At 45.7% G+C, this 26,905-nt stretch overlaps 2 protein-coding genes across 4 annotated transcripts in view; one reads left to right on the forward strand and one right to left on the reverse strand.

Moving 5' to 3' along the window:
- The window catches only part of Sod2 (superoxide dismutase 2), a 35,877-nt gene extending 10,231 nt beyond the window's left edge, over window positions 1–25,646 (forward strand). Inside the window, exons 2-5 of one of the 3 annotated variants that reach the window (XM_037424850.2) lie at window positions 3,372–3,550; window positions 7,411–7,527; window positions 21,946–22,125; window positions 25,441–25,646. In XM_037424850.2, the coding sequence (XP_037280747.2) occupies window positions 3,372–3,550; window positions 7,411–7,527; window positions 21,946–22,125; window positions 25,441–25,589 (625 nt within the window). In that variant the 3' untranslated portion in view covers window positions 25,590–25,646. Of the gene's footprint in view, window positions 1–3,371; window positions 3,551–7,410; window positions 7,528–8,339; window positions 8,684–21,945; window positions 22,126–25,440 lie in introns of those variants that run through there. The other 2 variants (XM_075896293.1, XM_075896294.1) reach the window with 2 other exon arrangements.
- Window positions 18,507–19,429, reverse strand: LOC142817185 (uncharacterized). Its single transcript, XM_075894245.1, has 2 exons — window positions 18,870–19,429; window positions 18,507–18,745 (listed from the first exon to the last, which is right to left on the reverse strand). The coding sequence occupies exons 1-2, from the start codon at window positions 19,318–19,320 to the stop codon at window positions 18,507–18,509; spliced, it is 690 nt and encodes a 229-aa protein (XP_075750360.1). The 5' UTR covers window positions 19,321–19,429.
- Window positions 25,647–26,905: the final 1,259 nt, after the last annotated feature.

The following is a 26,905-nucleotide window of genomic DNA, read 5'->3' on the forward strand; positions in this document are numbered from 1 at the left end:
AACTCTTCAAGTCTGAGACTCCATCGTGCAAAATGACCTGAAGGGTCCTTCTAGTTAACTAGCCAGCACAAGGCGTGGTGGTCTTGAAGGCCCTTCAATGCCTCTATCGAAGGCATTGAAGGGCCTTCGATAGAGGCAGGGGTGGAACTTTGATGTTGCCCAAATGATGGCAAGACACTCTTTTTTTGTTGTGGAATAGTTGCCTTCTGCATTGCATAGCGACTGACTAGTGTTATTGATAACCCTTGCTCCTCCGTTAGTCTTCTGCATGAAATTGGCATCAAGTCCTACTCTACTTGTGTTGGTGTGCATTTCTGTATCATCGTATTCGTGGAAGTGCACAAGTATTGGAAGCGTCTGCAGTCATTTAGTTCTTAAAATGCTTCCTGTTGCGTCGTTTTCCACCTGAATTCGACATTCGTCTTTGCGAGCTGCGTCAGTCGCTTGGTGATCTGTGAGAAGTCCTTGACGAAGCTTCTGTAATAGGCGCACTAGCTGGGAAAGCAGCACACGGCCTTCTTGTCGGTGGGTGGCGGGAAGGCGGCGATCGCAGCTGTTTCCTGCGGGTCGATGACGTGACCTTAAAAGGGGAGCTTTTTGTATGAAAAGGGGCGTTTCTCTGGCTTAAAAGTGTGTCCAGAACTACAGATTGCTTGAAGTATGAATTCAAGATACTTGAGGTGTTTGTCAAAGTTTGAGGAAATCACGACGATATCGTCCAAGTTAATTAGGTAAGTCTGCCACTTCCAAGCCAAGCAGGACTAATATCTATGACTTGTTGGAAAGTTGCAAGCGCTGAGAAAAGACCGAGGGCACGACTTAGAGCTCGAACAGGTCGTTCAGCGTTATAGAGGCAGTCTTTTTTTTTTTTTATCTTTCTCATCAACTTCGATTTGCCAGTAGCTGGTCTTGAGGATCTATTGAAGAAAAGGTGGCCTCTGTGCGGAGGGGCCTTTCTGCGAGCAGATTAGCACATCCGTGACGAGCTCCGGGATTAAAGGGTCTCGCTGCCTTTTCTCGCGGATTGCCGCAACGTGTGCGCATTTGGTTCCTTCTTTCAATGGCTGCGCAATCCGAGTACCTTGCATTGTGGAGTCGATCCAGGGCGTAGTTATTCCCGGAAGAGGGTACACGTCCTTCTTCATGATTTCGTTCAGGGTGTGATAGTCAACGCATCAGTGTAGGGTTCCGTCCTTCTTCTTGACTAACACAACAGGTGATGCCCATAAACTCTGTCAAGACTGGATGATGTCTAGTAGGATATCGTCGACTTGTTTCTTTATGGTCTCACGTTCCCGCATTGTAACTCAGCACGGGCTCTGACTGAGTGTTCTCGCATTTTCCTCTGTCATGATATGATGTTTAGCGAGAGGGTATGTCTGATTCTTGACTACGACGAGAAGCAATCTTTGAATCACAGGAGCAGGGCTTCGAGTTGGTCTTTCTGGTGCTTCGGAAAGCTCAAATTGACGTCCAAATCTGGCTGGGGACCTTGATTTGTCGAAGTAGGCTCAGTAGTGTCGATGAGGGTGATAGTATTGCTGGCTATACCTTCAATGTAGGCAACCGGTGCCTTTGGTCACGCACTTGTACTCATTACTGAAGTTCGAGAGCACCAACGTCGCTTTCCCTCCCCGCAGCTATGAAGTTCGAGAGCACCAACGTCGCTTTCCCTCCCCGCAGCTAGGCTATTCCTGTGGGGATGTAAATCTCGTGGTTGATCAACAGGTACTGGTCGCCTTCAATGATGCTTTGCTTGTTTGTTGATTTATGTGTGTTTTTCTTTTACCCGCCATATGAGCAAGCGAACTTTTTTGTTTTTGGCCATCGCAGCGTCGGCTAGGCGGAATAGTCGAGTCATCTCTTTTGTGAAGGTGGGGACTTTTTCATTTGGTAGCTGCAGCCAAGTCTCTAGCAAAAAAAGCGGCTCTTTCCTTGTTGATTGATTGATTTGTGGGGTTTAACGTCCCAAAGCCACTATATGATTATGAGAGACGCCGTAGTGGAGGGCTCCGGAAATTTCGACCACCTGGGGTTCTTTAACGTGCACCCAAATCTGAGTACACGGGCCTACAACATTTCCGCCTCCATCGGAAATGCAGCCGCCACAACCGGGATTTGATCCCGCGACCTGCGGGTCAGCAGCCGAGTACCTTAGCCACTAGACTACCGTGGCGGGGCGGCTTTTCCTTGTGGATGATGCACGTGAAGTTGTGGATGAATGCGCTGCGAAAATATCTTAGGTTTGAAGTGAGGACTTTCGGTTTTCAAACCAGGGTCCTGCCGACTCTTCCAGGTAGAAGTAAGCGTATTACAGCTTGTCCTCAATGCTCCAATTAAAGGTGGCGACACGGTCGTATGTCTCAAGCCAGGTTTTCAAGTCTTCGAGGTATGAACCGCGAAAAGTTCGTTGCTCCTTGGGTTGCCAAAGCAAAATCGGTGGCTGTCATCGTCGACAGCGGAAATCGACAGGGGCTGTCATTGTCTTCATGCTTGAGGTCAGGGTCTTAGTTTTTTGGGTCTTTGGAGGTAGAGGCCCTTACTCTGGTGGTAGACCTTGTTGCCGTTAGCTTGTTGCTCGTGGTTGGCATCAATGTGTACTTTCCGACTTGAGCTGGGTTCACAGATTGACAAGGGTGTCCGGTACATGTAGGAAGCAGCACCTCCACCAGATATCACGAGGTCGTGACACTTAAAATGGCAGAGACGGGGTGTCCAAAATGAAACTCTTTATTTGGCCAAACGTGTGGCCAGTAAATCGGAAGTCAGATTACAATGATCAACACTGGAAGTGATAGCGGTGAACAGAGCATCAGCTGTCGATCAACTGACTAGCAGTGATGCAAGTCGGCAATTATACATGTGCCGCTGAATATTCTAGTGTTATTTATAGCGTTTTCTGGAACGTAAATTCCAGAAAACTGTGTAATGTTCACATAGTGTGCGTAATCATATTGGAAAGTTCTACGATTGATTATCTGGATGGTTCTTAGTCAACAGGCCTGGTTTGTGCAAGACAGCACTTCCACGTGTAATGAGGCGATAACAAAATTTGAGAAAGAAGTGTGGCAATATTGTGATCATCATGTTACATGTAATCTAACAAATAGGAAGTAGAAGCTGGAAATTCTTGCACAGCTCATGAGTCCTTCGAATAGCCGTGACAGGGCAGCCACAAGTGGGCCATGAAAGGGGCGTTTCAGTAGCAGACGACATAGGGCATTTACCACTTCTTTGTTGATATGCCCATGCGTTTGGTTTTCACTGCTTGTACTGCATGAAAGATGGGCCACACGCCTGTGTGTTTTTTCTAACAGTAGACTGACCTGGGGGCATAATTTCAATTCACTTCTCTAACGCCTTCTTGACAGGCTTGGCCATGCAGGTGGTCGCAGTAAGCACACCCTGCCTGACCTCCCGTACGACTACAAAGCTTTGGAGCCCATCATTTCGGCAGACATTATGCACGTCCATCACGACAAGCACCATGCTGCCTACGTAAACAACCTCAACGCTGCTGAGGAGAAGATGTCGGAAGCACTGGCCAAGAGTGAGTACAGTAGTACCTGTGTCATGCTGGAAAAGTTAGGGAAGAATCTTTTTCTTTACTGAATGCAATGAGAACTAACGAACAATAATACCAAGTATTGGGGATGTTATTAGTATTACCGTGAATGTTAAATTAAGTGAACAAAAAGATAACTTGCTGCTGGCAGGGACCAGGTTTGCAACCTTTGAATCACACGTCTAGTGCTCTACCAATGGAGCTACAGCAGCAGTCATTTCTCTGTCCACCTCATTGAGTATATCTGGGAATATAAACATGAGAGCATCAGTCAGCGCCGATACAGCCATGATTGGCAAGTGTGGAACACTTTTTTTTACTTGCCTGCGTCACATACCATAGGATCGTTTTATAAGCCGGCTGCTTGCCAATAAATTTCAGGTAATTTTTAGCTTAAGCAGCGTGCTGCTACACAAGATAGAGAAGTTTACTTTGCAATTGGTAGAATTGGTGTCAAAAGAATAAATATTTTAGGCAATATTTTTTTTACAGGGCCAGTAAATTGGTCCCAGCCTTTTGTTTATACCTCCAAAAAAGAGCTCATTCATTCAGAAGGCCACTGGGGTCATATTTTGCGAATATCACGACACTGTGTCCCTTGCACACCCCATTTTAAAAAAAATTCCCACACCTAATGTTATACACCATACGAGTTTTTATATGTGAGGTTTTCATGAAGTCATATTTCATTTAATTGGCAATGCTTGTGCATTGTCATCTCGGCATTGGCCGCGTGTGTGTGTTTTCAGTTTTTTGTTTTGCTTTTTGCAACCTCTTTTTTTGGCAAAGTGCTCAGACTTGCCCCGGTGGTACCTTGAACTGCATAACCACTTCCAACTAATCTACATAAGAATTAAGGAAATTTGCAGGAGCCTACATTATGACAAGATTTTGTTTTAAAGGCTCACTGATACCATGGTTTGAAACTGAGCAAGTTCTATTGTTCTGTCCTCCTGTGTACATGGGTACATTGCTTTGAGCATGCTTCTTGTGTCTTTTACTAATGATTGGAACTGCTGGCCTGAGTCGGCATCACCGTGTGACATCCTCACCAGTATGGTGTACTTAGTGGATTTTCAGGCACTCCCTGTTTTCCCACTTACATGAGCGTTGTACGTGTTATAGATCACTCCTAGCTCGCAACATCTGGCTGCCTTTATCTGAATGCCGTCACAAAAAGGTATCGCTGAGATGTGTTGGCTGAAGCACTAAGATAATTAGATCGTTTCATTCATCTATCCGTGTGAGCGGCGTACAAGCGCGCTTAGCTGGAACCAGCCAAACAGTTGGCCATAGTGTGCCCCTGCTTTCAGGATTTATGTGAGCGAGCAGTCAAGCCATAGACGCTGACGCATAAAGACGTGCCTAACCATGTAAATCGGAGTCATAAGTTTCGTTAAATAGTTTATTTAATCGAGAGTTTTTCTCAGACCAGCACAAGCCTCACATTTGGCACAGACGGCGCCGGTCCTTCGCCGAGCCAGCCAGCCACGGCAGCACAGAAGCGCTGCTCAATAGCTTTTCGCCTTTTCATTCGCCTTTGCGAGCGTGGTTTGGCAAGCGTCGCTTGACAGTGCATCATGCCAGGGATAAATTGGGAAGAGCTTGATTATGTGATCATACTGCAGTTCACAGTTGACCTTGACCAGACGTACCAAAGAACTTCTTCAGCGTCTCGAAGCCGTCATTCGGCAACACGCGTTTGTTGTTTGATATTGCAACACTCAAAAGCCTGGCTAGCAGCTTTTACGCCCCTTGATAAAAATTACCACAGTGCCTGACTTATCCTCATTTGTAGTGTATTTCGGTGATTCTCTCATGAAAAATATTGATGCATAGATCAATGACATCTGCCGCATACAACAGCTTGCCGCATGGGACAACGCTACCGCATGCCTTATTGCCGCAAGTAAACTCAAAGGCCGATTTCTAAATTGGCATTTGATGATTATTCCCTTTTGGGAATAATCATCAAAAGTGGGAAACGTGGAGCGCCGCCTTAAATGAAGCATTTTTGTCGGAGCTGACACTCTTCAAGAGTGTCAGGAACGCGTCGAGGTCAGGCAGGGCCTAGGCAGGAGCCTATAAGAGTACGCTTATGCGAAGCTGTGGGAGATTGTAAACTGCCCCATAATGCTTGCCGACACCCAGAAAATTGACTACCTGCTTCAACACATCAATCAGCCGCATGTTATTGCAGCCATCGTGGCTAATCTTCAAATCCACCTCGCTGCGGTGGTCTAGTGGCTAAGGTACTCGCCCGCTGACGCGCAGGTCGTGGGATCGAATCCTGGCTGTGATGGCTGCATTTCCCATGGAAGTGAAAATGTTGTAGGACCGTGTGCTCAGATTTGGGGGCACGTTAAAGAACCCCACGATGTCGAAATTTCCGGAGCCCTCTACTACGGCGTCTCTCATAATAATACGCTGGTTTGGGGATGTTAAACCCCACGTATCAATCTTCAAATCCATGTGCACTCGCCATATTCAGCACATGGCAAGCACAAACCTTCTGGTATGGCCTCCTCCAGTCAGTTCAAAGTGGCAATTTAGCACATCAACAGCACAGTTTTCACCTACCAGTGCTTACAGCAGCTACAACAGCATAGTCAAAACAACACATTTTTTTCTGACTTATTCATAGAACAATAAGAACAATGCTATGAAGCCATTACCACACAATATGGGGCTCCGCTGCTGCCAAGACGTCACTCAAGAAGTCTGCTATAAGTGCGAACAGTTGGGGCGTTTGGCAGCAGCATGCCCTTCGCTTGCCTACTCGTCATCAATACAATAATGCCCAAGAGTCGCTCCCAACAGCCACACACCTTTCACAGTTTGCTGGGAACACCACAAGGTTCCCAATAGCTGTGCCCATTTTTCACGGCGACCGTTACAGGAGTCGAAGAGAAGTTTACCCATACCCTGGTTCAAAAGTCGCATTGAGTTCTAAACACATCCTTCCCTCTGCAGTGCTGTCCCGCCGCGGTGTTCTAGTGGCTAAGGTACTCGGCTGCTGACCCGCAGGTCGCGGGTTCAAATCCCGGCTGTATTTCCGATGGAGGCGGAAATGTTGTAGGCCCTTGTGCTCAGATTTGGGTGCACGTTAAAGAACCCCAGGTGGTCGAAATTTCCAGAGCCCTCCACTACGGCGTCTCTCATAACCGTATGGTGGTTTTGGGACGTTAAACCCCACAAATCAATCAATCCTCTGCAGTGCTGTTGCCATGAGCCAATCTACTTCTGTTCATTGTTGGAAGGGGTTACAGCTCTACCGTACTAGCGTACTTAGCGGAAACCAGCCAAACAGTCGGCCACAGTGTGCCCCCGCTTCCTGGATTCATGTGAGCGAGCAGTGAAACCATAGACCCGGACACTTGAAGACGGGCCTAGCCATGTGAATCTGAGCTATGTGTTTCATTTAATAGTTTGTTTGGTTCAGAGTTTTCCTTACTAGCACAAGGCTCTCATCTGATAATATGGAGGGGCATTTTAATTTATTGCAAAGTTATTTTGGATGCTAGAAATATTTGTCTTGTTTGGAGCATAAACAATTTTATTTCACAGTTATCAGCTACTCACCAAGTCTCATGGTGGTGTGACATTTTGCAACTGCATACCGGTTTCTTGTTCACAGACTAGAAGTCGGTTTTAAATTATAGCATGTAGCTAACAAAAAAATGTCAATGCTGTTTTAAGAAATAGTATCCTTGCAGCTACATCTACTCTGTATTTTTGAAACCGACATAGCCGATGCATATATTACCATGGTTTCATAAAAAAGTAGGATGAATCAATAAATGTTTTTTTTTTTTTTCTAAATTGCTTGTTTTGCTTCCCGACAGAGTGCACCCAGAGCATTATCTCAGCTTCAGTTGCAATCAAATTCAATGGTGGTGGGCACCTGAACCACAGCATCTACTGGACCAACCTGTCCCCCAATGGCGGTGGGGAACCCAAAGGTAAATCTCACATTGGGGCTTTTTAAAGAGAAGCAATGACTTTGTTTAGATAGACAAATTGCACTCTGAAAACACTAATGCCATATGTCTCAATATCACAGGTTCATTATTAGCAAACAGAAGCAAGGTTGAAGTTTCATTTGTGAATTTTGTGGCGACATATTTGTTCATGACGTGAAAAATTTCCAAATGTATTTTTCATATTTTTGCCACCGTGGTGTGATGAAATTTTTGACAGAAACATTAACTATGTTAATAGAGAAGTGAAGGGGATTTAGATGATAAGTGAAAGAGATTAGTTTGCATTCAGTAGGGTTTAAGGACATAAGCCAGTCGTTGCACGATTGTAGGTTGTGGTCGAGGTATTTTTGTAGTAATATTTGGTTAGAAAATAATTCAAGAATTGGAAGGACTGCCAATATAGGAAATAATGTTAAGCCAGACAATAAGGTATGTGTATTATGTTGGATATAATATGATAAATGGTAAAAACAGTGCAGACTAGAAGGAACGAAGAAATAACAAATGGGATGAGTCGCTATCCCGCCTGTTGCAGTCGATCTCGGATATATAGATAATTCGATATAAGAAAAGTGCGTTTTTAAGGCTCATATTGTAGTGGATCATAGCAATGGGGTGACCAGCGCGTGAGAGGTAGACCGGGAAAATAGAACGACCAAGACAGGTTGTGTTGGATTGTGTTCGAGCGAGTGGTTCTTGTACGTTACGTTTGGTGGCAGTGGTGACAACGTTAACCCATGTTTACAAGGAGTAAGGCTGTCGCGATGACAGCAACAGCCGGCACTTCACAGATGCACCCTACGGAAGGCGACACGTCGTCGACGGCCCTGGAACCTCCTGCACCAACTACGCAGCAAAGCTTGGCCCAAGCCGTGGGAACCCCAGTCTTATCACACATCCCGCCACCAGCGCCCCAGGATACGCCAAATCACCCTCAACAGTCAAGTGCTGGTGCCAGTCGTACTTATACCTGACTGTCTGCAAGCCCTTATTTCGCAAGGTGAGGCCAACAGATGGGTCTTTATGCAAAATTTCGAAACTCTCTTCGCTACCCGCTTGCTCTCTCTTGAGGCCACCCTCGCCCAACCTGCCCCGACGGCGGATGTCGTCGCCGACCTAGCTGTGCGGCTCTCCGTCATTGAGGAGCAGTCTGGCCATCAGCAACGTGTGTCTACCGCGGTCAAACGAAATTTTCCTCTGTAGGCTGAGCCTCCGTTTTTCGGAGCACAACTTCCACCGCCTACCTTCGATGGCACCCCGTCGTGGGCAGCATTTTTGGTGTAGTTCTAGTTCGTTGCTGCCCTAAACGGCTGTACAGTTCAAAATAAAGCTCAGGCGCTCGTTGTGCAGCTCCGTGGTGCCGCGGTTGAATACCTCGAGCACATCCCGCAAGTCGTACGCTCGAACTATGAAGCTCTGGTCTCGGCGCTGGAAACCAGATTTGGCGACAGTCGTCTTCTTCAGCTCTACTTCACACAACTGAAACAACCAGCAAGGTCACCGCGACCTTCAAAAGCTTGCTGCTCACGTTGACAGCTTGTCCCTGAAGGCCTTGTCGGGTTGCCCTACCACAACCATGGACCTTATTGCTGCTAATGCCTTTGTTGATGCCATCCGCCTCGTCCGCCTCGCTCGTCCGATTGACGTACGATCAGCTTTAGCCGTCGCTCTTGAGGTGGAGGTACGAGAATGCTCGCAAGCAGCTAAGGATCCATACCGGAGGCCAACTTACACAGACGCACCATCCCGGACCCGGCATTTGGCTCCTACTCGACTCCACGATAGTACAACGGTACTCCAGTGCTACCACTGCCACGATGTTGGGAATTTTGCTCAGAACTTCCCTCTGGTGACTGAGTCGATGACAAATTCAGCTCCTCCTATGCAGTCTTCCTCGGGAAACTACTATGCGGGCCATCAAGGGCAGGACCCCGCATGATGGCTGAAGCCCCTCTTCTTTCACTTTGCCCCTGCCCCGAGACGCCAACTCTGCCGGTGAAGCTTGGAGATCCACCGCAGAACGTTGAAGCACTAGTGGACACAGGGGCTGCATTAATTTTTTTAGCAATGAGTTCCTTGTCTGGAAGATTTTCGTTGAGCCCTGAGCAGGTCGATCGACCCCCATCTCGTCCTAGCTGCCGGAGCCACTCTACCTACTTCTGGCGAAATATGCCTGAATGTGTGTGCGCTTGGGTAGACAGTGAGGCAGCGGTTCCTTGTTGTTACAAACCTGTGTGTGCCAGCGATCTTAGGCTGTGATTGGTGCACAGAGTTTGGCATTAATTTGCAATTTAGCGGCACTGATTGCACCATTGAACTAACGTCTGTCGCTTCGACACCAATTCGAGCAAGTCTTGAAGCTTCCAATAAAGCTTGCTCTAGGCAGTCGTCTTTCCCGTTAAGTCATGTCATTTGCAGAACTGTTGAAGAAGTGCGCTCTGTGCTCGCTGACAATTACCGCATGATGAAAAGTCTGATTATTAAATTTTCTTCGAAAGTCGGCATTCTAACAACGGGCACAAATACGGCCGTGGGTACGAACAGAAGTGAACAACCTGAAATTGGAAAACCATCCCTGCTTTTCAATCCTGTGATTACAGCAACCCCAGTTACCATCCCCTTGTTGTCTGCTGTGTGGGTTCCTGTTTACAGCTCCGACAAGTCCTTTGTTGACAAAGACATTCTTGTAGAAAGTACTGTTTGTTCCCGCCCTGGAAGCAAATTCGCAATGCCGCGGGCCCTTCATAGCTGTTTTGGCAAAATCTTTGAAGTACTTGTCTTCAACCTGTCTGACAGTATCCTGTGCGTGCCGTCAGGCACCGTCCTCAGTACCTGCACCTACGTTGAAGCACCGTCTGTCGTAGCAGCGGTACAGCCTGTAGCACCTTCGCCACCAACTGCATCATCCTTAGACTGGAATGAATTCAACTTCGGCCCCAACTTGACTCCGTCACAGAAAGCCGAGATTCAAGCACTTCTACGGAAATTCCGTGACTGTGTGGCAATGTCGCCCAGTGAGCTCGGACACACTCCTTTAGTGCAGCACAAAATCGACACTGGCTCTGAAGTTTCTGTTTGCCATCGTCCGCGTCGAGTCTCTGCCTCTGAACACACATAAATTTTATTTTATTTTATTTTATTTATTGCATCCTTAAAGGCCCGAGGGCATTACATAAGGGGGGCAAAAAATACGCTGTGAATGTGTATAATTCAAGTTTAACAAATTATTATAAACAGTACAGTTCTAATATGGTAGTTTGGTCAAAAATGACAACAAAAATGAATCAAATAACACACAAAAGAAACGCTTTGGCTGGGAATTAGAGAACAAATAACTAGGCACAAGCAAATTATACATACAGTACGTTGGTAGAATATATTTACAGCCACGGGTTAATAGGTGGAATCAAAGTGGGATTCCAATTTTGCGCGGAATGATGTGCGGTCAGGTGTGGCAACAATGGTATCGGGAAGGTGATTCCAAAGTGTTATTGCTTGGGGGAAAAAGGAGTCGTTCATTGCGGATGTACGGCCGTTGATTCGTGCAATGGGGTTTGAATGGTTAATGCGGGAAGAAGTTCTGTTTGGGGGCTGTAAAAGTTCGTGTCTTGATTGGGGTCGGAAAAAGAAACTGTGGAGGAGGCATAGGCGCGAGATGAGGCGGCGCGACGCGAGTGATGGCAGTTCAATTGATTGTTTTAGGGCGGTGACGCTGATTTCTCTGGAGTACTGTGAGGTTATAAAGCGGGCAGCGCGGTTTTGAACTGCTTATAGTTCGCTAACGAGGTATGCCTGGGATGGATTCCAAATGGACGATGCGTATTCGAGCTTTGGTCGTACGTATGTTAAGTATGCTAGTTTTTTAACGTCAGGAGATGCTGATTTGAGGTTACGGCGCAGAAAACCAAGCGTACGCAGAGCGTCTGAGCAGATGGACTGTACGTGCGGTGCAAATGAAAGAGATGGGTACATGTGCACTCCGAGATACTTGTATGACGAAGCCGAATCGAGAGGAAGCGAATTGATAAAGTATGTATGATGAACAGTGGTGCGTTTACGGGAAAATGACATCGATTTGCATTTGGTTAGATTTAACGGCATTGATGAGTCTTGGCACCATAGCGCAACTGTGTCGAGGTCTTGCTGTAGTTTAGTACTGTTTTCAAAGTTGTGAATGGGGGAGTATATGACACAGTCATCCGCAAATAGTCGAAGTTTTGTTTGAATGTTTGTTGGCAGGTCGTTTATGAATATTAAAAATAGAAGAGGTGATAAGCCCGCACCCTGAGGGACGCCTGATGATACGTGAGTTTTAGAGGAGTTATGATTATTAGCAGAGGTGAATTGTTTACGGTTGGAGAGGAAGTGTTTAACCCAGGAGACAATATTCTGTGCAATGCCAAGGGAATTAATTTTGCTAAGTAATAAGTTGTGTGGTACGCGATCAAAAGCTTTGGAAAAGTCTAGGAATATGGCATCAATCTGCAGGTTATCATCCATGCTTTTTAGTAGGTCGTGGGTAAACTCGGCTAATTGGGTCTCGCATGAGAAGTGCTTTCGGAAACCGTGCTGGTGATTATAGAAGAAATTTATTGATTCAAGGTGAGTCATGATGTAAGAAGATATAATGTGTTCTAGTAATTTAGAGGGAATGCTTGTCAGGGAAATAGGGCGGTAGTTTGCTGGATTCGTTCGCTCTCCTGTTTTGAAGACGGCTACTATTCTGCCTATCTTCCAATCGTCTGGAATTTCGCTTGTTTCAAGGGACTGCATGAAGATGAGGCAAAGAATCTGACTAACCACTGTGACGGTGTTAACTAAAAGTTTGGGGGTTATTTGGTCAGGACCTGGCGCTGAAGATATCTTAAGACCGGTGATTAGTTTAACGATTCCTTCGGGGTTAAATGCTATTTCGGGGGATACAGCGCCGGGGGAACGGGTAGGTATTCGTGTTGACTGTGTAATGTTAGGGGTAGAAAATACTGATGAAAAGTAATCATTTAAAGCGGAGGCAACGTGTTTTGCGTCTATTGGTTCCCCGTCTGGGTCTAGAAGATCTATGTTGGTACTTTGATTTTTGTGAGAGAGCATGCGCCAGAATTTAGTGGGATTTGAGCGGAGGATAGATAATAGGTCACATGAAAAATATTTATCTTTGGCTTTTTGTAGTTCCGTAAGATACTTTTTGGCGCACAGGTGATATTTTTCCCATGTTAAAGGGGAATCGCATTGACTGGCGGTCCTATAAAGACGTTTCTTTTTATTTAAAAGACTTTTCAGTTGTTTGTTGAACCAATGATTTGTGGAATCTGATTTTACGCGAATGGTTGGAATATACTGTTTTTCTAAGTTAAGTATCGTGTTTTTGAATATCTGCCAGTTGGCGTTTACTGAGCGGGTTTGATATGATCCGCGAAAACTGTCAAGAAAAGAACCGAGTTTGTCGTTGATAGCGTCATAATTTCCTCGTTTGTAATCAGTTATGAATTTTTCAATCGGCGACCTTCTGATCAGAGGTAGAGATATGCAGTTGTGGATAAGGTTATGGTCGCTAAACCCGGGGAGTACTATTGTGCGCTTTATGTCATCCGGGCTTGATGTTAGAAGAAGATCTAAAGTATTATCACCTCTTGTGGGGCATGTTATAGCTTGGTGTAGGTTAAAATCTAGCGTCAGATCAAGGAATTGCTTTGATTCGTTGGACGGGGATGCACTAGGGGCTGAGAGTAAAGGCCAGTTTATTTGAGGGAAATTAAAATCACCGAAAAGAAAAATAGGGGCGTCCGAGAACTTGTCTTTAATCCGGGTGAGCGAGTTTGAAAGGAGGATGGAAAAGCCAGGTTCAGAATCAGGCGGCCGGTAACAGATGCCAAAAATCGCCTTTTGGGCAACGTTTGACACTCGCACCCAGGTTAGTTCTAATGTGTCGTCATGAGTGATAAGAGAAGATGTTAGATTGTTTTTAATAGCTATGAGCACGCCTCCACCCCGGCGATTAGTGCGATCATGGCGATATAAAGTGTAGTCCATGTTAGACGGGAAGATTTCGTTGTCGAGTACGCTTTCGTGTAACCATGTTTCTGCAAGCATGACAATGTCGGCTTCTACATCTTGGATAAAACTGTGTAGTCTGTCTAGTTTAGGCAGTATGCTTCGTATATTAGTGAAGGCAACATTTAGATTTAGCGTTGATGATCGGCTTGGTCGAGGGTTAGAGGTACAGTAGACAGAGGGGCGTCATTCGGTGGCTTTGCTACTCATACCTAATGACTCACCAGCTATAGCACGCACAGTCTGTTTTTTGCTGATTTCTACAATTTTGTCGGAAGTCTGGTCATACATGTAGCACTTTTTGTCCACGTGAAGTCTGTCGAGGCTCAGTTTAAATGCGCATTTTTGGGGGCGGATGAACTGCAACAGTTTTGACCGCGCAATGCGGGTGGCAGCTGCGAAGTCCTCCCTAATGGCGAAGTCTGTGCCTTTAAGCATGCGACCGCAGTTCAGAATGCGCTCCTTCGTTTTGTAGTGGGCTAGTTTTACAATGATGGGTCGAGTTTTGTTTTCTGAAAAGGTCCCGATTCGGTGTGCGCGTTCCATCGCACCCGGTTCCAGAGTAAGTTTAAGCTTGTCGGCACAAAACGTGGATATCTTTTGCTCCGACTCTTCCCATGTTTCCTTTATGTTGTCTTTTATGCCAAGAAAGAGAAGGTTGTTCCGTCGTAGGCGGTTGCTGGCGTCAATAGTTGCGGCTTTGAGCACAGAAATTTCGTGGCTTATCTGGGATGAATCGTTATCACTAGGGTTGCTAGTTTGGGGCTTTAGTTTTTCTAGGATTTCGAGTCGGTTGCTAAATGAGGAAATTTGTTTTTCCTGGGTTGCTTGGGCAGTTTTAAGGCCGTCTATCTCTAATCGAATCGTTTCTAGATTGTCCTCGACGCGTTTGATAGAATCCAAGATTGCGGCTTTATCACTGCTTTTTGTTGGGCCGGGATTCAGTTCCACGTCGCCAGAAAGCAGCAGTATTAATTGAGAACATAAACCAAAAGCAATCGCGTCAACGCACAAGTCCAATATACTGCGCAATTTAAAGTCGTTGGGGCACGACACAGCAATAAGGAAGCGACTACTGCTTCTACACGATTTACAATTGTTTAGATAACTAACCTGCAAAGTCAGAAGCGGGTTGAGCATGGTGTGGCTTGCGGTGTCGTGCCCCAAACTGACGGCATCGGCAGAGTGGTTTTGTAGCGGTCACACCGGCCATGTGACCAGTGATGTCATCGATGGGCTTGGTTGCCAGCTGTAGGGGGGCCACTGGGCTGGTTTTGGCGGAGCAGCAGGATCCGGAGCGTCAAGGGGCGAGCCAGTTTCCCAGGCTAAGTTCCTGGGCGCAGGGGGGTAGGTTGATCCGAGCTTGTCTTGAAGGGATGGGCACACACCGGTGGCGATGAAGCACACCAGCATCTGCAAAGTCAGAAGCGGGTTGAGCATGGTGTGGCTTGCGGTGTCGTGCCCCAAACTGACGGCATCGGCAGAGTGGTTTTGTAGCGGTGACACCGGCCATGTGACCAGTGATGTCATCGATGGGCTTGGTTGCCAGCTGTAGGGGGGCCACTGGGCTGGTTTTGGCGGAGCAGCAGGATCCGGAGCGTCAAGGGGCGAGCCAGTTTCCCAGGCTAAGTTCCTGGGCGCAGGGGGGTAGGTTGATCCGAGCTTGTCTTGAAGGGATGGGCACACACCGGTGGCGATGAAGCACACCAGCATCTGCAAAGTCAGAAGCGGGTTGAGCATGGTGTGGCTTGCGGTGTCGTGCCCCAAACTGACGGCATCGGCAGAGTGGTTTTGTAGCGGTGACACCGGCCATGTGACCAGTGATGTCATCGATGGGCTTGGTTGCCAGCTGTAGGGGGGCCACTGGGCTGGTTTTGGCGGAGCAGCAGGATCCGGAGCGTCAAGGGGCGAGCCAGTTTCCCAGGCTAAGTTCCTGGGCGCAGGGGGGTAGGTTGATCCGAGCTTGTCTTGAAGGGATGGGCACACACCGGTGGCGATGAAGCACACCAGCATCTGCAAAGTCAGAAGCGGGTTGAGCATGGTGTGGCTTGCGGTGTCGTGCCCCAAATCTCTAAGCAAGTGGCTGACATGCTGAAGCGTGGTATCATATCGCGCTCGTCAAGTCCGTGGTTGTCCCAAGTAGTAGTTGTGAGAAAGAAAGATGGCGCAATCCGTTTCTGTATTGACTATCGACGGCTTAGTAGAGTGACCAAGCCTGGCGTGTATCCGCTTCCTCGTCTTGACGATGGCTTTGACCGCCTGCATGGTGCCCATTTTTTCACTACGCTGGACCTTCTTTCTGGCTATTGGCAGGTGGAACTAGACCCGAATTACGCTGAGAAGACATCCTTTATAACTCCAGACGGCCTATACCCAGTTTAACCGCCTGCCATTTGGTCTCTCTAACGCTCCAGCTACATTTCAGCGATTAATGAACCAGGTTCTTGGGCATCTCAAGTGTTCGATAGGTTTGATCTATTTAGACGACATAATTGTCTATGCTCCCACGTTTCCCCAACACCTCGGGCATTTCGAAATGGTCTTGCGTGCTCTCCAAGACGCTCGCCTTTGCATTAAACCTTCCAAGTGCTTTTTTTGGCTTTTCGGAAGTTAGTTACTTGGGGCACGTAGCCAGTGCCAAAAGCATCAGTCCTGATCCCACGAAGCTCCAAGCCATTGCCTGTATTCCGCCTCCCACCATGGCTAAGCAGCTTAAAAGTTTCTTGGGCTTCGCTTCATATTTCAGGCGCTTTTTCCCTGACTTCGCTTCCCGCGTGGTACCTTTCAATGAGCTACTCAAGAAAGAAGTTCGCTGGAAATGGGGACCCAACCAAGAAGCTGCTTTTTGCGACCTCAAGGCTGTCATTCAAGCACCACCGACATGTGCACTATGACGAGAATGCCCCGACGATTCTACACACCGATGCCAGTGGTCTTGGCCTCGAAGCTGTTCTCTTGCAAGTTAACGAGGACAGGCAGGAGAGACCGGTCGCTTATGCTAGCTGCCAGCTCAGTAAATCAGAAAGCCGATACCAGGCCTCTGAACTTGAGTGCTTGGTGGTAGTTTGGGCAGTCGAAAAATTTTGTCCGTATGTTTATGGTAAAAGCTTCACGGTCGTTACCGACATCGTCGCCCTTCGCTGGCTGGCTTCAAACAATAAAAGACCTCAATGCTAAGTTCACCAGGTGGGCTCTAAAACTGCAAGATTACAACAATATGATGGCATTGCAACTCTCGAAATGGCTTTTGGAAATCTTTATAAGCGTTAACATGATGATTCGCTAACAGTATGCTTAAAAAGTGGTGACAACTTGTATTGCAAGTAGTGCGGTAATGTGTTTAGTGGCGCTGTCAGCATCTTCATAACCGCATGGGTCTACTTTCGCAGCAAGATGCAGTAAGAAACGGCGACGTCGTCATCAGTACTGGTGAAGTCACTTTCTGTACTCCGATCCGAGGGGGCGCCTAGAAATGCTAATAGTAGCTAAATTTATTGAGGCACCATATGCTGTTGTCAGCTAAGACAACACCTGCTCTATTTTATCAATGCAGCCAGATGCGCGCGATCAGAGTCCTTCAATGCTTTACTGGTCACGAAACTTCGGCGCTAGTTTCATATAGGGTCCGCGGGCGCCACTACTGGCGCCACCGTCGCACTGAGGGGATCCAGCCGCCGCGCGTGCGGCATATTTGCCAGCTTTTGGCATAAAAACGCTCGCTGCTTCTGGTCTCTGCGGGCTGGGTTTCTTTTTTTCTTTTCGTAGTTGTTAGCGATGAATCGCCCAATTATTGTGTATACCACCTGCCTCCAATGGGGTTTTATTTTTTCGAATAAATCACCGCAGACCTCGGCCACGAACGGCAACTGCTTTCGCGTCTTTGGGCGCAAGCGCTGCGCCGTGTTTACCGATTTTAAAATATCTTTTGTCTGTTTCCTTCAAGAAAACTTTGTAACCACAATACATACGGTAGCTCCGTAGCTGCGGACTGCTGCGGGCCTATCAATAATGCAACGAAAGAAAGAACTGAAAAGAAGCAGGTACGCGTCCTTCAGAGTAGGCTTTTAATGAATATGTTGAGTGCTCTGGAATGCACTGAGCACCCAGATACCCCAGTAATATTCTATTTTCGATGAGGGGGTACAGTCACATTTAAAAGCGCTGCATAAAGGGAAAGGACCAAAACACGAAATGATGTATGCTGCACTGTGTGTCTTTCCGCGAACCCGCTTTTCAATCCTTGCAAAAAAGGAAGCGCAAACTTTTATCACATGCTACAAAAATAAATTTCAATATTATGAAGGGAGACAAAAAAGCGTGGTGCAGCGTAAAAAAATTTATTGTTTGCGCTTTGATGTGTAGCACACAGACGAAACAGAATATTGCCACGCAACAAAGACAAACGTAAAGTTCTACTGAATGAAGTTTATTAAAGCGAACTCATGCTCTGCAAAAGACTAGAAGGAAACGCAAACGTCAAAGAAGCAGTCCGCAGCGTGGCCTGCACAGAAGACATCGATAAAGTGAGTCACGCGGCATTTGCTATGCATGAGTTGCTCTCGGGACGTCATTCATTTTCGATCCATGAAAATAGGGCCGAGAATAGTTTCGAGCAAACAAGAAATCAAGTTAGTGACAAGGTGACAACCTTTCCATATCAACAATATTGCCCGACGCGACGTACAAAAAAAAAAAGCAAACGGGCGCTTCAGTTGAAACACCAGATAAAAAACCGAAAGCGGCCACGCATGGTTACAAAACAAAAAAAAATGAATCCTGAGCGATAGTTCGTGGAAATATTAAAAGTGAAAGCACAAAGACACCAGAAAAGTTTTTTGCATGTGAGCCTGACCACAGGGTTATAAAGTTTGCAAACAAGTAAGGAAACACAGCTACTATTTTACTGATCAACTTCGTGCGGTTGACATTTTTTGAAGGCTTTCTTCAAGTTTTTTGTGCTTGCTCGCTTGCACTCTCATCTTGGCCAATTTCGTCTGACACAAGGTCAGCTGTTGTTTCGTTGCCCGAAGTTGGCACTTCAGCAGTTTAACCTCGGCGAGAGGGCTGGTAAATTCATCTGTCTGGCACGCCGAGTCCGAAGTGCGCGTTGGCCCCTCGCCGACAAGATCTGTGGGCAGTGCAAGATCTGAAAAACAATTTCAAAAATCGTTTCAAATAGCGCATTTTCAGCTCACACACTCCTGCAAAATTTCACCGATATAATCACTGCATGGGCAAGAAAGTTAAAACAACATTGGACGTAAACTCACCTTCATCACACGACGCGGCACCCGATGTGCCTGGTTTGGCGTGAACTTCTGTTTTACAGGCACATGAGGACGACTCACGACGTCGCTTCGCTGGGGACCTTCTTGTCAGGGTCCGTGACCGCTGCTTCGGCTTCGTCAAATACGCTGGCAAGCCGTCAAACTTCCTTGCAATGGCACAAGGCTTCAGAAGGGGCTTGCCGCGCGGAAGTGACACTTTTTCGCCATTCACCTCAAATTCATCTGCGCGGACGATGTCACTGTCATCGAAATGCTTCTCGCACACTCTCACATACTTAGAGTCGAAGCAAAAGTCACCCGTTTCTTGCCTTGGAATTAAGCGCTTCCATTTCTCGCGCAGCACGCCGTCGCTGGGTAAACAGAACAAGGAAACTTTTTCTGTTCTGCCCTTGTACCCGGAACGACATCCCGGGACACAACACGTGTTCGGCATCGTCGCTGCACTAACGCCGCATCACAACAGCACGATATGCACGTTTCCCACACAAAGCAAACAACTCGCAGCGTCGTTTGAGCCAGCGCAACGCCGCCCGACCAGCCCGACGAATCCCCTCAGTGAGATGGTGGCGCCACCGCGCGGCAACCCAACGCATCATATGAAGCTCTCCCATTGAGTTACGGAGCAGTTTCGTGACCAGTAAAATTGAAGGACTCTGGCGCGATCCAGCTATTCACCACCCTCACCTCTAGCCCTTTCCTGCTCTCACCCATGGCCTAGCATTCGCAAGTGCTTTGTGGTCATGTGGGAGAGAACCCGTCATGAAGTGCCTCACAACGGATGTCATATCAAGTAATTTTTTGTGCAGTTGTGTACTGATCCGTCAGGCGGTGTTTTGAATTCTTTGTGTTCACAATGTTGGCAGTCACGCTGGCTCTGTAAACGATACGGGGTTTCGAGATAGCGTGTCGCTGTTCATGGCACTATGCGGGTAACCGATGGGGAAGCATCACCGCAATGCTACTACATGCACTGCGCTGTGATGTGGCGGCAGCATTGCTTCAAGCCACAAAACAGGAGCACGAAGGAAGAAAACTGACGGACGTATGACATTGGAGAGGGAAACACTTTTATCGCATCTCCGGAGGAAAGTGCTTGGAAGCATGTCTGACGCAAGCAGCGCTATTCCTCATGTAGAGCCGCATCACGGCCACTCCCTGAAAACTAAGGCGGACCGGACCGACAGCTCCCTTTGAGAAGGGCGTGTTCGCACTGGCATTGAATGAAATAAAGGAGTTGTTGGCTAAGTTGACGCATTAAGTTGTCGCCTGTCACCGAAGCCCGGGAGGGAACTGCACGAAAATTACTTGCTTGACGTCGTTCCAAGCAGCTGCAGTCATTATTTTTATCACTATTAGTGATGCAATGTTTAGTTTGGCTCCCGGTGGAAGATCCACTCGTAATGAAACGAGACCTACTGAAGTGCACAAGCCGAAATTGACAATGCTGTTCACAAACAATAAACGAAATGGCAGGAGCCAATGCTCGTCCGGACTAGAAGGTCCAACTGCTAGCAACTTATTTATTAGGTATAAATTTTCTACTCTCTGACCCCAACATTGATATCTCAGCGATGGTGATGACAATTGGGGCTTTGTAGCAGAAAGCAAGAAGCGCAGCTTCGGAGATATGTATCTTATGGCAAAAAATGTCAAAAATACTTAACTACATTGCGAATTTTGAAGGCCATGCTTTTTGTACCCGCATGCCATCATGCCTGAGCAAACAAGGAAATGCACACATCACGACGAGGCCGCCAAGTCACTTCGTATTCATGTGATTTTGGTGCCCTTGGCAATTGGCTCCTTTGGAAACAGTGTCCATGCGTTACAACCTTTAACAAATCGTGCATCTCATGCTGGTGCACTCACAAACGCTGTGCAACCAACAAATTACACCGCCTCATAGTCACCTGCGTGCAATGAGGGATCGAATTGTTAGAACAGGGCTGAAAAATTAGCGATCTTGCTCAGAATAAATGCACTTTCTGGGCCACGGCCCAATGCACCATTAGATATATCGGATGTTACGCTCTGCGGGAGTTCGATATGCATCTGCAACATTCCGATGCTTTTGCATGAGAAATTCAAGGGAATTTATTAACTGTTTTATATAGCAAATAATTCGGCACATCAGTCTACCTGGGATTGACTGCATTTCGTTCATCTCCTCTAGGCACTGTTTTAGGGGCAAAGCTCCTTACAGCGTCACCTGTTTGTTTCCTGTTATCGTTTGTAACCACCGGTGGCACATACCTGAGAGAGCGATCCTTGGAATGTCCACTGTATGGTGGTACTTGTACATGATGAATACATGATGAAAAGATGTCAGATGGCGGTACTTGGAGTGTTCACTAGATGGACTGATGGATGCATGGGCGAACGGACAGACAGACGGATGAACGCATGAACAGATGGATGCACTGACCGTCACAAAAAATGGACGAACACACGGACGGACGGAAGGAAGAACGAATGGACGAACGAAAGCACGAATGGACTGACAAACGCTTCACTCCACCAATCATCATTCACTCTGTGGATTTGCTGCGACTTTTTTTACCTTTTATTATGTTTGACCAACTAGCCCGACAAAATGCACTTCTGGGATACATTATGATCATCTTGCCTCCCATGTCTCCTTATTCTTCAACCAGACATTAAGGGACTGGAATGACCTTCCCACCAAGGCAACTGCTTTTGTAGATATGCCCTTCCTTTAGGGGCTTTGGGGTATTAGAAATAAATAAGTAAATAAAAATGAATTTTGCACAATATACCTATCTCAAAACTACCGTAATACCGGTTTTTCTTCCACAGATCAGTTTGGTGTTATGCACCAACCGTGCCAATAAATCTTCCAAACTGTGCATAGGGCTACCGTGTTCTGTTAATGTTCCTTTCTGTCTTCTTCTTTGAAGGTTGATTGTGGCTCTAAGACACTGCGGTTTTTGTGTAAATGAAATTATTCACTTATTCTTTCAGGGAGGTTGTGTGCAGCCTGCCACGTTTCCTGGCAATTCATTGTTGCTACTGAACATGAGCCTTAACGTATGTGCAGGTGACCTGCTGGAGGCAATCAAAAAGGACTTCGGGAGCTTCGAGTCCCTCAAGTCCATAATGTCAGCTCGCGCAGTCGGAGTGCAGGGCTCTGGCTGGGCCTGGCTTGGCTACAACCCCAAGACGCAGAGGCTACAAGTGGCCAACACCTTTAATCAGGACTCTCTTATTGACACAGAAGGTTAGTGTCTTCAAGACATTGATGCATAATGTTTATCCCTACTACATAAGTGCCATTAACCTATTGCTGCTTTGTACAGATGCTGCTACCTTGTCACAATTATGCGGGGGGTGCTAAAGTTGCTCAGTGGTTACAGTGATCAGCTGCTGACCCAAAAGACGTCTATTCTATTCCAGCTGTGGGGATCATATTCCGATAGATATGGCATGCTAGAGGCCCTCGTGTTGGGCGAACTTCATCTAGTCTATAGTATAAAGAGTCCTCCACTACTGTTTCTCTCGTAGCATGTGGGAAGCTTTTTGGCATTATGAAATTTGACTGAGTTGACAAAAAAAATGAAGCAAAGGCACTAGCAGAGAACCAAAATTATGAAACTGTTTCTGACAACGGTTGAGATAGTGTTCTGGATTTTCAGCCTCTGTGTGAAATGCATGCTGTATGGGGCATTGCACTTGCATTAAGCTTAGTAGATCGATGGTTGATATAACAGCGTGGATTCATTCTGAGCATTTTAGAAGTGAGTGACAGTTGCACTGTTCGCTGTTTCAGTTTTGGCTTTGCCAGCAAAATTAGTCTCTATTCATCACTTCACAAAAATACCACTGGTCGCTTTTTGGAAATCTTGAAGGTAGTGTGCTCTTGATAGGCAGAACTTAGATTTCTTTAATTGACTCTGCAATTCCTCTTGTTTAATAAGATTTTAATTTCTGCTACAGTAATCATTCAAGTGTCTAGTCATTTTAAGGTGTCTGCCATCTTGCAAGGATAATGCTAAAGTTTGCTAGCAAATGTCAGTTCCCTTATTCTAAGAACTTTCTGAAATATTTATGAAAACACCCTGTGTATGAGCAAATAAGGACGAGCGTAAGATTGCTTGTGATTAGATTTGATCATTCACTTTTGAAATATGTCGCCTTCATTCAGTGTTGCTTGTTGTGTAAACTAGGTATTTAAAAACATATTGGGGGTTACTCTATGAAAGGGATCGAAATGAAAGGCACACTCCTAATTGTATGAGTTGATGTATTATTTTTTTCAGGGGGGACATGGCTATGGGAATTGTAAATTTAGTCAACATGTTCAGTTTTTCAATTGCTTTTTTTCTATAATTTTGAGATGACGTTTTACATCATAGTGTGATTTTAGGCCAAAATAAGTAGTAGAAGTTGAGAAACAAGAATTTTACTGGTGGGCTGTCATCAAAAGCTACATGAAAATGGGGCATAGCAAAATGCAAATTTGAAGCTTTCCTTTATCACAGTGCCACCATATTGGCATCATCATAAAGAAGACTGATTGGAGCTCAAGAAAGCTGCAAAGATGCATTTCTCCAATGAAAAATAAAGCCAGCTTCCTTCTGAATTCCGTTTTATCAGCTTCTAGCTCCAATTTCTTTGAGCTCCATTTTCTCAGCTTTCATTTTTTGAACAGTTGCTGTAAGTCATCTCAGCACCATTTCACAACAAATTAAGCTATAGCCATTTCGTTTCCTGCTCAGACATTGGTGAGTTCCGTAAAGCTGTTCATATTTGTGTGCACATCATACAGACTTTTGTAATGGGCTTTTTGTAAAAGCTGTTAATAAAACAATATGTCCAGAACATTTCAAAAGGATTTTGTGTGCTTACTTAAATATTAAAAATAAACCTATAGCATTATGGCATAAAATCAACCCTTGTGAATACCTTTATGCAAAAATTTTTACGAATTTGTGTCTAATTAGCTACTTAATTTGGCGACAATGCAATTCTGTCAAGTGTTGTAATTAAAAAGTTATATTATATATCTCAAGACCGATTTCGGTTATGACATTAGCATAACAAATGACATCTGCGTGACATCTTTGCTATTTATCAAGCCGAATTTCATCCCTTTGGCTTGATAAATAGCAAAGATAATTTTCATTGCCACGTCACCCCTTAAGTTACAATGTTCTGGAGCAAATGTAGGTCTTTGTTGTATGTTTAAGTGGAGATGGGACATTTCGAGCTGTCCAAATGATGTTGATTTTCATGGTAGTGTTAATTCTCTCTCACATTCACTTTAAGATTTTTCTGCAATCTGTATTTACGCTGTTAAATTTTTCTACAACAATTACAGTTTAATGAATGTGTAATGGATGAATAAATTCCCAAATCTAGTTTTGTCCAGTTGGCAAATTGGCATTTTGTAAGGAGAGAATGAACACTGCAATTTACGTGTCCATTTTGTTCTAACTGCACTCTGGAATAACGGGCAATCTTCACCATTGCACGCTAGGTGTTTTAAAATGTGCAATAATTGCACAAGCGTCGCAGCTCTGCAGTTGCCATGGAGCTGCCATGGTAACGAGAAAATGGGTTAAATTATGCTGTTAACAACTGCATAATTGGTTAGTAATAGCAGTGAACAGTAGAAAGAAGCAGGAGAAAAAGTGCTCACCTTACGATCTTGTCTTCGTCATTCATATTCTCTGCTGCTATGGTTGGGAGGCTGAGCTGTGTTAGCATGGCATCGCACACTCCTAGCTACACTGCTCCTCTACCAAAAATGGCAAAGTCTTTGCTGTTTGTCAGGAAGGCGAACAGGCTTTATTTTTGTCGCGATAACAACTGTATGCACACTGTCAAAGAGTTTTTCCTGTCCATATTGCTTTTGTCATGGCTGTCGCCACCATATTCCTTATAAAACCCCAATTTCTGACATCCCCCTTTGCATCATATGTCCTACCACAGGTAAAATAAAAGCACATGAGGGAGGGCAATGGACACAGCTGAAGCAGAGATGAAATGAGCTAACGCACCTCTGTAGCAGGGAGGGCGCATGTAATAACATTGTTACTCAAGATGAAAGGAAACATCCCACGAGTCTTTAAGGAGCATAAAGGAACATGGGGGAGTTGGGGAACACTTGAGCAGGAACTGTGAACTTTGATCGGAAGGGTACGATTGCTGGTGCGAACGCTATCTAGGCAGGCATCATCACAGAGCTCATATACCCTTCTGGGTGTTGAACTCTCAGCATGAAAAACAAGAATCGCATTTCTTCCTGGACCAGCCGTATTCTCTTACACCAGTATTTTGTACACGACATAGAATCCAGCAAAGTTGGCCTTACTTGATAAATTTTTACAATTTGTTGCAATCAGATTTATTGCTTTGCCCTTGTGGTGAAACTGATCATTTGCTGCAATAGATTTAAAACGTTTTTGTGTTTCCTTGATAAATTGGTGCAATATTAGACTGATACTGCTACAGTTTTTATAATCATCATGAAGTTTGAGGGTCATTGAAGCGTCAGTGAAAATGCTTTTGGCACGTCACTTTTTCATTGCAGGGCTGGTGCCCTTGTTCACCATTGACGTCTGGGAGCATGCGTACTACCTGCAGTACAAGAATGTGCGACCAGACTACGTCAAGGCCATCTGGGACATTGCCAACTGGGAAAATGTTGCCGAAAGGCTGCACAAGGCACGCAGCCAGTGAAACAAGCACTTTTGATTTCTTGTCTAATGAATAAATACATAGTGTGGAGTAACTGTAGCACCCACGTGTGCCATTTCGCTTCTCGTGCTGTGTGCAACGTGGGAACTGGGAACATGCTTACTAATTAATGGTGTGCATATGTCACTTAAACAGAAGCCAGTATAACGTATCATGAACACCTGCACCATTTCTGCATGAAACAAACTTTCTTCTATACGATGCCAACATGGAACCCATCAAAAGAACTACAATATTGCTTGTGCGCACTTGGGGATGTGGGTTTTCTAATGGGTCAAAACAGACGAAATATACGCAGCTATTGCCCTCGACTGTTCTGTGCATGTCAAAATGGTATTGAAACTGTGCCGCAGCTTGGTATCCACACTTAGGCTTTGCTCACAGCTGATTAAGCTCGCAAATAGCTTTGCAAAATAAGCTTTTATAAGCTCTATAGCCTACAATCGCTTTCAGCATCAAGCTGGCCATATGCTCGCTCTTTATACATTCTACAAAGCAGGCTGCTCACTGTTATACTTGAGGAGGCCATTTGGTATGTTCAAGCAAAACTGTTGAAACGAAATACTGTTTCACCAAATTTGCAAGTAGCCATGGCATGAACCCACCATAAGAGCCTATATCACTTCACAGATTCACCGCTTCAAAAATTTTTAGAATCCGTCCGGTACAAGTGAAATCGCAGAGTTGTCCCCCGCTGCAATTGCTTTCTCTCGTCCTGACGAAAACGCTGGAAGCTAAGTAGAGAGGGATGGAATGGGGTAAGAAAATACATCATGTGTATCTCTTGACCTTAAGCATTTTTCTTTTTTTATATGTATTTTTAAGTGCGCAGCTTTTTAGTGCAACCACGCGCGGACAGCTCGCGGCCTCTGGTGGGGGCCCCAGCAACTTCAGAGTGCACTATGCTCAAATTGACCAATTGCGTGTTAGTGGCCTGCGACCCACTGTTGAGTATGTAGTATCATTTGTTGAGCTGACCATGCTCGAAAAGTGTTGCAAGGCCACTTTATACATTAAGGGGAGATGCGGGTTGAGAAACGAGAGTTGTCTATCTAAAAAATTATTTTCTCGTTTTCACCTCTGTTGTTGAGATTGGTACCTCTGCTGTTCTCGGAGTTTGTAGCGATCCTTGAAAACCCTTAAATTTCGAAATGGCATTTTCAAGGCCTTGAAAACTTAAATTTGTTTGAGGTCCTTAAAAGTTCTGGAATTTTGTCAATAAAGTTCTTTAAGGCATAATTTAGTGAATTTTTTTTTGCTTGCCTGGCAACTGTGTGCTCTCAAGCCAATAAACCATC

Source organism: Rhipicephalus microplus, chromosome 5 (genome assembly GCF_043290135.1).
Source record: "Rhipicephalus microplus isolate Deutch F79 chromosome 5, USDA_Rmic, whole genome shotgun sequence".
Taxonomy (NCBI): domain Eukaryota; kingdom Metazoa; phylum Arthropoda; class Arachnida; order Ixodida; family Ixodidae; genus Rhipicephalus; species Rhipicephalus microplus.